Genomic DNA, 12,357 nt, shown 5'->3' with positions numbered 1-12,357 from the left:
GAAATACATTAATGGGGGCATACTTTCCAATTTGCATTGTGTTACAATATGCTTGCCCTTATAGAGGTGAGTCTATTCTGAGCCCCGGGAGTGGGAAATAAGGTGGATGAACGGCAAGTTGCAGTGGAGTGTGTTCCCGACCAATGCGCCTTTTCTACATTTCCAAATTTGCCAAAGAAAATCTTGTCAGCAATCCGGGTGGAAAATCCAGGCCTCTAACTCGATTGCATTAATTCATCTAAAGACTTTGAAATCTCCTAGGCACGTTTATAGTTCTTTAGGTTGCTGGCTGTTTTCACAGTGGTTAGCGCAGCTGCCTCACAGCACCAGGGACCCGGGTTCCATTCCCGGTTTGGGTCACTGTCTGTACGGAGTCTGCACATTCCCTTGTGTCTGCGTGAGTTTCCTCCGGGTGCTCCGATTTCTCCCACAGTCCGAAAGACATGCTGGTTAGGTGCATTGGCCATGCTAAATCCTCCCTCTGTGTACCCGAACAGGCGCCAGAGTGTGGCGACTCGGGGATTTTCACAGTTGCTTCATTGCAGTGTTAATGTAAGCCTACTTGTGACACTAATAAATAAAAGTAAACTAACTAACATTCCATTTGTTGTCCTTTCTTAATTTTAATTAATAAATTACATCTTTTTTACATTTAGATTATGCAGTAATCTGTCTTTTATATGATCATGTGTATTATTTTGAATGTAAAATAACCACATTAGTCTTTGCCTCCGAGCAGTTCACCAAATCTTCAACATTTAAGACGGACTTAGAGGTTGCCATTCTGGTCTCACTAATTTTGCTTGCTTGGACAGAGGGAATCCCGTTTACAGAAGCATTTCCTTCTGTTCTCACTTCAATTCCGAAGCAAATGTATGAAAGGATCTGTTATCCATCAGATTCAATCTCCCTGTGAAACCACCAGGCTGTATTTTACTTTCATTGTTTGGGGGAGCCCCTCTTTCATTTTTCAACCATTTTCCCTTCTTGCTTCACCCTGCTGATTTTGATGGGTGCTTATGATCCCCTATGGGCATCACGGTGGCACAATGGTTAACACTGCAGCCTCACAGCGCCAGGGACCTGGGTTCAATTCCCGACCTTGGGTGACTGTCTGTGCAGAGGCTGCGCATTCTCCCCATGTCTGCATGGGCTTCCTCCGGGTGCTCCAGTTTCTTCCCACAGTCCGAAAGACGTGCTGGTTAGGTGGATTACCATGGTAAATTCTCCCTCAGTGTACCCAAACAGGTGCCAGAGTGTGGCGACTAGGGGATTTTCACAGTAACTTCATTGCAGTGTCAATGTAAGCAAACTTGTGACACTAAGGAAATAAACTTAAATCTTCACACGTACTATTCTATTGGTAACTTGCCCAGTTGTGGTTTGTAAAGACATAATCGGAATGTCTCTAAAACAAGTTTTCTCAGTATTAGGTTTGCCATGCAGTGAGAATGTTGCCCGTGGAATTGCTAGTTAGTGTAGAAGGATGAGAGACAACCTTATTAATACATATCTGATTCTCAGGGAGGGCCTGGCAGGGTAGTTGCTGAGAGGTTGTTTCCAATTCTGGGAGAGTCTTAAGACCAGAGGGCATAATCTCAGAGAAAGGGCTCATTAAAGACAGAGATGAGGAGGAAATCCTTTTCCGAGTGTACTGAATCTGTGGAAATCTTTGCCACAGAGAGATGTAGAGGCTGGGCCATTAAGTATCTTCAAGGCTGAGGTAAACAGATTGTTAATCAGTAAGGGAATCAAGGGTTGTGAGGACAAGGTGGGAAAGTGGAGTTGAGGATTATCGTATCAGATCAGTCAGCACCTCATTGTATGAGGTGCAGACTCGATGGGCTGAATGGCATTCATCCGCTCCTAGATCTTATGGTATTATGGGCTGCATGTTAATTTACATTAAAAAGTATTCCTTTGTGCTGTCTGTAATAGGGCCTGCGAATGGGTGATACTTCAACAAATATAGCCACTCTGAACATGGACCGGGCTGTAAGGCTTCGAGTCGAGAATGGTTGTGATGTTCCAGATCCCTGTGACTCCACTCTCTGCCCCTTGCGTAGCTACTGCAGTGATGACTGGGACAGCTATTCCTGTGTCTGTGAACCAGGTATGTAGATCTGGAATGTTCAGAAGTGCAGTGCAATGTTTGGTTACCAATAAAATTGACATTGTTGATACAATTTTGATGTTTTTTCGAAGGTTTTTGACCTTATCACTTGAAACTTTTGGTTTGAATAGCTTCACCTATCACCAGTGATCATTTTTTAGTATCTATGGTCTTTACTAAATGTCATACAGTTGGGGAATTCAGTTGTTGTTAGAACAGAGAATTGAATGGTTAAAAAGCTCGGTTGCTTCTTAATATAATTTCCGGTTTTAAATGGGAATCCATTGCTCTTCACATTGATTGCCTTGTGAATGTCTGACTAAGAAAGCAGACACAAACAACAGTTAGGAGATGAGCTGGAGGATTGAAAGGGTGGGAGGCATGGTGGCACAGTGGTTAGTACTGTTGCCTCACAGTGCCAGGGGCCCAGGGTTCGATTCCTGGCTTGGGTACAGTCTGTGCGGAGTCTGCACGTTCTCCCTGGGTCTGCTTGGGTTTCCTCCGGGTGCCCCGGTTTCCTCCCACAGTCCGAAAGACGTGCTGGTTAGGTGCATTGGCCATGCTAAATTCTCCCTTAGTGTACCCGAAGAGGCACTGGAGTGTGGTGACTAGGAGATTTTCACAGTAACTTCATTGCAGTGTTAATTTAAGCCTACTAATAAATAAACTTTTGAAACTGGAAATTTGAAGAACTGAATTAGAAGGCTGAGAAGATTAAATAGTTAGAACTGGGAGATTGTAGGTGTACAACTAAGTGATTGAGAAGTAACAAGCTGGGAGTTTGCAAAGACCTAGTTGATTGCCCCTCATGTTTGCAGCCAGGAAGTTGAATGTGTAAGTAGACTTTACTTTTAAATAACTTGCATTTACCATTCTCTGAGATGTCTGTGCAGTATAAGTAACTGTCAGTCATGCCCCACAATATCAAGATCCTCAAACAGAAATATGAAAGCTCATTCTTCAAACATGAAAGAAACACAGTTTGCAAGAGTCACTGAGAGTTTAAAAAACCCTTTCTAGATTGTTTTGATTGACAGGCAGAAAGGAGAAAGTAGCATCTAGTCATTGATGTGGAGTATGAATAGAAATTTGTTTTTATAAGAGGTTAACCACTTGAGATGCAAAGAATGGGAGTTCTTTCATTCTCAAGTATGTATGAGTTGTGTTAGATTGTTCGACAGTAACATTTTTACATCTCTACATGACTCCCAGGGTCTGCCAGTGGTGGATACTGGTGAGTGGTTCTGGAGATGACACAGGTGTATGAGGGTCCATGGGGAGTGTGTGTTGGTATGAGGGTCCAAGGGGTTGGGTTGGGATGGGGACGGGCAGGGGCAAGGGTGGGGGCACAGAGAGGGGTGTGAGGGCTGAACAACTTCTAAAACAATCGGGGCAAAGTCCCAGGCTTTCTAACCAGCCCACCTCAGCATTTGTTGACCCTCCTGGCTATCTACGTTCTGCTTCCAGGGTTGACAGGCCCCACTCTATCCTGCACTTCCACTCCCCAGAACTAATTTTGTGCATTTTGGGGTACATTATTCCATGGTGGACCTGATAAGTCAGGAAAGTTTCTGACTTGAGCTACCCACCTCAGTAGCCAAACTCCGCAGCAAATAGCAAAGCTTTGAAGCATCTCCTGCAAACACAAAGAAAAAACAAATTTTGACAAAATATGATTACAATCCTTGAAACACAGAGAATTTTTCACTGAAACTGGAGAGGACCTGAGATAATCTCATTTTAGATATTCTTGGGTTAGCGTGTGTATATCTGTGTTATATTCCAATCAAAGTGAGCAATCTAAACCTCAAGTTTCCAGGTGTCCAGATCACCAACAACCTATCCTGGTCCTTCCATGCCGATGCTATAGTTAAAAAGCCCACTAGTGCCTCTACATTCTCTGGAGACTGAGGAAATTTGGCATGTCCGCTATGACTCTTACCAACTTTTACAGATACACAATAGAAAGCATCCTTTTTGGCTGTATCACGGCTTGGTATGGCTCCTGCTCTGACCAAGACCGCAAGAAACTACAAAGAGTTTTGATCGTAGCCCAATCCATCAGCAAACCAGCCTCCCATCCATCCACTCTGTCTACACTTCCCGCGGAAAAGCAGCCATCATAATCAAGGACCCCACACACCCTGGACATACTCTCTTCCACCTTCTTACATCGGGAAAAGGATGCAAAAATCTGAGGTCACATACCAACCAACTCAAGAGCAGCTTCTCCCCTGCTGCCATCAGACTTTTGACTGGACCTACCTTATATTAAGATGATCTTTCTTTGTACCCTAGCTGTGACTGTAACACAACATTCTGCATCTTCTCCTTTCCTTCTCTCCCATGTACTCCATGAACTGTATGTTTTGTCTGTACAGCGCGCAAAAAACAATACTTTTTGCTGTATCCTAATTTATGTGACAGTAATAAATCAAATCAAAGCCTAGGGGAATAACCACTTCTTCAATTATGGCAGTTTTCTCAGGCACATAGGTAATGCATTTAACGAGGAACAATAGTCCATTGTTGCATTAGTAATGACAGCAAAATTGTCTGTTTAACCATCACTATGCCACGAAATCTGACAGTAATTTCTGGAGTCCATACACTAACAGTTAAATGCGTAAATCCAGAGGTTATTGTTACTAGTTCAATGCTCCTTCAGAGGATACACTGTTGAGGTCACCCCAGAATACAGCCAGTGGAAACTATTGAAGTGATGAGAACTTCCACTCTTGTGCTTAGTCTCACTGTAAAAAAACTTGAAAAATATTACACTTTGTTGAATGAGGGATAATTAGGTTAGTGGTGTACTGAGTTCATTATTCCTGCTAAACAGTTTTGTAGATTGACCTCAAAATAATTTTATATTTGGTGAATGTAAAATGTTTCTATTATTATAAGGAATTTTGTTTTCATATTTTGTATGACATTTTGATTTTACCATAATCCTTTTATAAATGTCCCAATCATTTATTTAGCCTACTGTAAAATTTAAAATCAAAAGTGAAGGGATTTGGTGGTTTTTACTTCCTGGCATGCTGTCTATGAGAATACTTCAATGTGATGGGCTGCTTACCCTGACTGTTGACGTCACCTCTGCTCGATGCCTAGAGATCCTCTTGCCACATTCAAGCTAATGTCAAAAAGGGATAGCTTTAGATCTTTATGAACTGAGTCACCACCAACCATGTAATTCAGCCCAATGTCCTTGGTTTTTGTTAACCTTTTAAGGCTTTATGAACCCTATTATTTAACTTTAGAATACCATTGAATATGATTTGGTGCATAACAGACCCTGGAAAAAGAAGGGAATGGGAGAAGTGAATGCTTGACTGAGACTAATGATTGTCTTCACTCCCATCAACAGGGTTCTTTGGGAAAAACTGTGTCGATGTCTGCAGATTGAATCCATGTGAGCATGTGTCTAGCTGTGTCCATAATCCAAGTTCCTCACATGGTTATGCTTGTAACTGTGGAGAAAACTACTATGGAGAATACTGTGAAAACAAGTAAGCATTAACTAAACAATAAGTTGACAGACGTGTTGATTATATTTGGAATTATTGTCTAATCAAATGACTCTATGGTTTGATTGTGTCAGACCACATTTACCTTTTCCTTTAACTTCACCTCATGAACAAATGAAGTCGTGAACAAATGATCACCAAAGCTTTGTACAGTGGCAGCATTGTAGCCAATGAGGTTTAACTGAGGTGTGATTATTGCTTATTGACTGGGTGGCACAGTGCTTAGCACTGCTGCCTCACAGTTCCAGGGACCTGGGTTTGATTCCCAGTTTGGGTCACTGTGTGGAGTTTGCACGTTCCTCCCATGTCTGCGTGGTTTCCTCTGAGTGCTCCAATTTCCTCCCATGCTCCAAAGATTGCAAGTTAGGTGCATTGGCCATGTTAAATTGCCCCTTACTGTCCCGGGATGCGTAGGTTTAGAGGGATTAGTGGGGTAAATGTGTGGCTTTGCGGGGATAGGGCCTAGGTGGGATTGTTTTCAGTGCAGACTCAGTGGGCCGAATGGTCTCCTTCTGCACTGTAGGGATTCTATGATTCTAAACAAAAATGTGATCAATGCATAACAACCAAGCAACCAGACATTTTTGGCATAATTCTGTACACTTTGGAAAATCTGTTTAACTTTGACTTGCTGGCATTCAAAAGGAACTGGATGAGTGTAATTTTGGGATTGAAGGTTGTAAAGATGCACCTATGTGACTACATGCATTGTGCAACACAATGGTCCCTGTGATTGTAGATGAGTCATCTTTGGAATGCTTTTAAAAATATTATTTTCGCAGGATTTGGGCATCGTTGGCTAGGCCAGCATTTGTTGCCAATCACCTTTGAGAAGGTGGTGGTGGTGAGCTGCCTTCTTGAACACCCACAGTGCTTTTTGGAAGAGACTTCCAGAATTTGACCCAATGACAGTGGGGGAACGTCGGTAGAATTCCAAGTCAGGATGGTGTGTGGCTTAGAGGGGATCTTACTGATGGGTTGTGTTCCGGTGCATCTACTTCCCTTATCCTTCAAGGTGGTACAGGTCACATGTTGTGAAGATGCTGTCAAAGGAGCCTTGGTGAGTTGCTGCAGTGCATCTTGTAGAATGTTACACACTGCTGTCACTCTGTGTTGGTAGTGGAAGGATTGATGCTTAAAGTTTTGAATGGGGTGCCAATCAAGTGGGCTGCTTTGTCTTGGATGGTGTTGAACTTCTTGAGTGCTGTTGGAGCCGTACCCATCCAGGCAAGTGAATGATATTCCATCACACTCCTGACTTGAGCCTTGTAGATGCTAAACAGGCTTTGAGGAGTCAGGAGGCAAGTTCTCACCACATAATTAACAATCTTTGACTTGCTCTTATAGCCACGGTATTTAAATGGCTAGTCCAGTTCAGTTTCTGGTCAATGTTGCACAGCTGTAAGTGCAATGTTAGTTCATGTTTGGGGCCCCGTTGATCAAAATGGAGGGGAGCGGTTGGCGAGTTTTATTGTGGGGGTTCAGCTGGAGCTGGTTGCTTCCATCTGGAAGTTGAATAAGTTGCACAGAATCTGTTGTGAAGTAAATAGTCCCTGATCTGTGGGAGTGAAAGAGTAAATGGTCTTTTCATTCATGTATTGTTTGTAAAAAATGCCAAGCTGCCTGTGTATCCACGTGAATTAACTAAGATTAAATTTGAGGAGATGAAGAGGTGGATTTAGCTTTCACTATTAAATAGAACCATCCTGAGATGTAGGGGTGGGTTGAAGCTATTATCTTTCAAAATGATTATCCTTCTTTTGACTCAGGAAAAGAGACATGGTTTCAAAAGTCCTATTCAAGGCATGATCTGCTTCTTCCTTCCAGAATTGACCTGCCGTGTCCAAGGGGAAGGTGGGGGAATCCCATCTGTGGTCCTTGTATTTGTGATACCAACAAGGGATTTGACCCCGACTGTAACAAAACGACTGGGGAATGCAGGTGCAAGGTGAGGAGGCACAGTCTGACCAGAGCTCGGTGTAGCAAAGCCCAAATATTCGGCTTCCTAAATTTCTGCAGGAAATGCATTTTTGGAAAATGATTTGCAATTTATACAGGTTCCAACAGGCTGATTCGAACCACTCAAATTTTCTTCTGTTTCCCCCATAACCTTTTTAATGAAATAATGTGTTGGCATGGTTCATCTTATTTCTGATTCTCTGTGAATGCCACTTCATGTGAGTGATTTGTTGCAACACACAAAGATTCTGCAATGATTTCCCGTAAGTTTCTGCATGATTCCCCGCTTGCATACAGTATTGAGATTTAGCATGAAGTCTCTTGGACACGGTCCAAGTGATAGTTTTGAAGAAATGATTCACTTGCTCCCAACTACGACATAACTTGTTCACATGCAGATAGGCAAATGTCAGCGTTCAAACGGTTACCACGGTAAATTCTAACCATGAATTAATGGATGATGCCATACTATGGCAGAATATTTCTATAGATATGGACCTTGCTTTGAAACCCAACCATCCTTTCCCGCTTTGAGCTCTTTCGTTACATTGGATAATTCTATGATAGAAGAAACTTGATGCATAGTCATGTTCTTCAGCAGAACTATTCCAGAGTGTATTTGAATATTAAAAATGGATCATTTCTGAAGTTTTTGATGGCATTCTTATCTTCACAACAAGTTCCTTAGGATGTGAAGGTTTTTGAGTACTCTGAATGAACAAACCCCTTTCGGTTGTTTGTTGAACCCTGATTTTCGTGCCTATAAAGAGAAGCAGATGCTGTTGCAGCGATTGTGTTTGTAGTTCTCCCCCACTTACAAAAGTAAAGGCATTCTTTCAAACTAAGTGACCAAACTAGCTTTTCTCCATTTGTGAAATCCCATCAATCAAAACAGCAATTCTTCCACGAGTTCTACTGTTCCGTCCTTATGTTTTCAGCCTAGCTGATTTAAAAGAATTTGGGCATCTTTGGTAACCAGTAGGACAGCTCCATGGCAAATATCACCACTCATTTATAATCAGTGGGGGGGAAAGTGGGCCTGCCATTGTCTTTGAACAAAGAACAAAGAAAATTACAGCACAGGGACAGGCCCTTCGGCCCTCCAAGCCTGCACTGACCATGCTGCCCGACTGAACTAAAACCCCCTATCCTTCCGGGAACCATATCCCTCTATTCCCATCCTACTCATGTATTTGTCAAGACACCCCTTAAAAGTCACTACAGTAACCACTTCCACTACCTCCCCCGGCAGCAAGTTCCAGGCACCCACCACCCTCTGTGTAAAAAATCTGCCTCGCGCATCTTCCTTTAAACCTTGCCCCCTTGCACCTTAAACCTCTGCCCCCTAGTAATTGACTCTTCCACCCAGGGAAAAAGCGTCTGCTATCCACTGTGTCCATGCCCCTCATAATCTTGTAGACTTCTATCAGGTCACCCCTCAACCTCCGTTGTTCCAGTGAGAACAAACCAAATTTCTCCAACTTCTCCTCATAGCTAATGCCCTCCATACCAGGCAACATCCTGGTAAATCTTTTCTGTACCCTCTCCGAAGCCTCCACATCTTTCTGTTAGTGTGGCAACCAGAATTGAACACTATATTCCAAGTGCAGCCTAACTAAGGTTTTGGCGCCAATTGTTTTGTTAACATCGATGTTGGTGCAAAGTCGGGATTGGCGCCTGGATTTCAATCTTTCTGCTCTCCTGCCTTACGATAGCCTTAAGAAACAAGGACACAAGAAAGATGTTGGGGTGATTTTCTATGTTGTTAAGTTTAATTAGAAAGGGTGAAGGGTGTACCAAGAATACCATCCCCTGACAGCTAAAAGAAAAGTAATGGTTGTCCATAGGATTCAACAGTTTTCCTCTGAGGTGCTTCATGTATCTGATCTTCCAGAGTTAAACGACAAAAATGATTGTCAACGTGGCGATGGAGCAAAGGCAAATTTTAACATGATGAATCGCTCTCATTAGTGCAGTGGCCCAAAGGGAAAAATAACAAGCCCGTACAAAGCCACAACTTATGACAGATTGATGGAGCAAAAAGCAGTAGCAGCAGGGAGGAGTAGAATGGAATTCATTAGCCTCTAAATTATCCCCCCCTAGACAGGTTGGTGGGGAGGGTTGGAGGTGGCAGTTAAACTTCAGCTTAGCAAAAAGGAAACATGTCCTTAGTAACAGCGGGATACAGTGGAACAAATTTGGCAATAAAATTAAGGTAGTAGCTGTGGGCTCTTTAAAAAAAAGTACTTTGTGGGCTAGGAGGAGCAGGAGTATTCCTCCGGAGCCCAAAGGGAAGCCTATGTCCTCCCTTCTGCAGATTGTGGCGTTGCTGTCCACCGTCCATCTCTTCCCCCCCCCCCCCCCCCCCCACCTTCCCCCGCACCACAAGCCCTGATCTGCAGACTGTCCCATTATGCTGATAGCCAGGGACTGTCCCCAAGGGTCTCTGGTTGTGGCCTCCTGGCTACTGGTTTTCCTGCCTGACAGCTGGCCAGCTGTCAGCTTGCTGGCTGACGGACAGGAAATGGAAGAAGACAGTGCGGCCCAGCTGTTAAACTTGGCGGGATCTCCGTGACCCCGTCAATGCCGGGTGCCTCACACCCTCCTCGCTTCCCAGTAAATATCTGAGCCACTGTCTCATCGAACTTCAGAAAACATCTGTAAGCTGATTAGAATTAATTCCATCATTATCACTCTTACCCTGTATTCACCCTATTTCAGTACATGTACAAAACTTGTCGCACTGTGTTCCTTTTAAAATCCTGTGGCAGAGTGGTGTTTGTTATTCACTTTAGAGGTGAACCATGCAACATCCTTTCACAAGCCCTCTGGGCTTTATTTATTCCTGCCTTAACCTTTCAAATTAACGTCAGGGAGGGCAGTGTTTCTCACATACGTAAGATCTGAAATCAGCTGAACTTTCCTTTTGTAGGACAACTATTACCAGCCCCAGGAGAGCGACACATGCTACCCATGCGACTGCTTTCCAATGGGTTCTCAGTCCCGTACCTGTGATGCGGAAACGGGTCAGTGTTCCTGTAAACCTGGCGTGATTGGACAACATTGCAACCGCTGTGACAGCCCTTTTGCCGAAATCACCAGCGATGGCTGTGAAGGTACGTTACAGTCCAATACTGGGAATAACAGAAAAGCGCTACTGAAAAAAGCCTTCTGAGAGAGGTTTCATATATTTTTATGTAATCTATTAAAATGGTTTGAATACTTTTCAAAACACGTTTTCCAGTAGTTAATATCTGAATAAAGTGAAACAATTTCAATTTTGTATAAAAGCAAAATACTGCTGGAGATCTGAAATAAAAACAAAACATACTGGAAAATCTCATCTGGCAGCACTGGTGGAGAAAGGAACAGAGTTAATGTTTCAAGTCCAACATGACTCTGCATCAGAATCAAATTTGTATGCTGGTACTTCTGTACTATTGTGCTAAGGCCACTCACCTGATGAAGGAGCAGTGCTCCGAAAGCTCGTGATTCCAAATAAACCTGTTGGCCTTGAACCTGGTGTTGTGAGACATTTTACGAAGGCATTAATGGACAGTATCGTGTATAACATCGGCCACATTTATTCAAAGTCTGAATTTTTCTATTCCCATTCTGAGCTAACTGGTATCTGACTTATTTCAGTGAAATATAACGTGTGCCCAAAAGCCTTTGAAGCGGGCATTTGGTGGCCAAGAACGAAATATGGTCGACCAGCAGCCATGCCGTGTCCCAAGGGATCAGTTGGTGAGTGATGGTGAAAATATTGCCTTTTATCTTCCGTTGTGGTGCTGCACATCTGAAATCTCATTTCCCACTCTCAACCCACTGATTTTCACTTCATTACCGTGGGAGATTTCATAACTTGTTTCATATTCATTTTCATAACATGTGCGTTCCCTGGTATGTCCTCAGGCCCTACTTTCGTAGCATGCATTGAATTTTCTGTGGATTGATTGATTATTTGATTTGATTTATTATTGTCACATGCATTAGCATACAGTGAAAAGCATTGTTTCGTGCGCGCTATACAGACAAAGCATACCGTACATAGAGAAGGAAAGGAGAGAGTGCAGAATGTAGTGCTACAGTCATAGTTAAGGTGTAGGGAAAGATTAACTTAGTGCAAGGTAGGTCCATTCAAAAGTCTGATGGCAACAGGCTGGATTTCCCCTTGCACTCTTTACCTCCACATGGGCAGTGCTGCTAGAATCATTTTTTATTCATTCATGGGACATGGGCGCACTGGCTGACCAGCATTTATTGTCCATTTGTAGTGGTGGTGAGCTGCCTTCCTGAATCGCTGCAGTCCATGTGCTGTGGGTTGATCCACAATACCATCAGGGGGGGGAATTCCAGGATTTTGACCCAGTGACTGTGAAGGAACGGCAATATATTTCCACGTCAGGACAGTGAGTAGCTTGGAGTGGAGCTTGCAGGTGGTGGGGTTCCCGTGTGACATGGGACTATGTAAAGATTATTCAGTAACAGCTGAAATGAGTAGCTCTGCAGTGGCTTTGGAAATTTGTGTATCAGGCACCCTGTCATAACTTGTATAGGTCACTATCAGTTCAAGCTCTATGTTCCAGTTGAACTGTGACCTACCATCACAGTCCCTGGAGATGGAGAGCTCCGAGTAATAGTTAATCATCATGATCCAACTTCCAATGTTTGTTGATCTGGTAAACTAATACAGAGTGTCAGTAAAGAGATGACCTGGATTCGTAGATCCCTACTCATTTTAAAAATAAA

General features: G+C 43.1%; 1 protein-coding gene and 1 pseudogene across 6 annotated transcripts in view; both read left to right on the top strand.

Annotated features, from left to right (window-relative positions):
- The window catches only part of celsr1a (cadherin EGF LAG seven-pass G-type receptor 1a), a 324,635-nt gene that overhangs the window by 261,661 nt on the left and 50,617 nt on the right, over positions 1-12,357 (top strand). For all 6 annotated transcript variants that reach the window (XM_078235521.1, XM_078235523.1, XM_078235517.1 and 3 more), the window contains exons 13-17: positions 1,939-2,113; positions 5,487-5,628; positions 7,474-7,594; positions 10,538-10,721; positions 11,251-11,352. In XM_078235521.1, the coding sequence (XP_078091647.1) occupies positions 1,939-2,113; positions 5,487-5,628; positions 7,474-7,594; positions 10,538-10,721; positions 11,251-11,352 (724 nt within the window). The remainder of the gene's footprint in view (positions 1-1,938; positions 2,114-5,486; positions 5,629-7,473; positions 7,595-10,537; positions 10,722-11,250; positions 11,353-12,357) is intronic.
- LOC144508165 (U4 spliceosomal RNA) lies at positions 5,788-5,853 on the top strand (annotated as a pseudogene).

Source organism: Mustelus asterias, chromosome 19 (assembly GCF_964213995.1).
Source record: "Mustelus asterias chromosome 19, sMusAst1.hap1.1, whole genome shotgun sequence".
In the NCBI taxonomy this organism is placed as follows: Eukaryota; Metazoa; Chordata; class Chondrichthyes; order Carcharhiniformes; family Triakidae; genus Mustelus; species Mustelus asterias.
The sequence above is the reverse complement of the archived record's forward strand: the minus strand, read 5'-3'. Positions and strand labels throughout refer to the sequence as shown.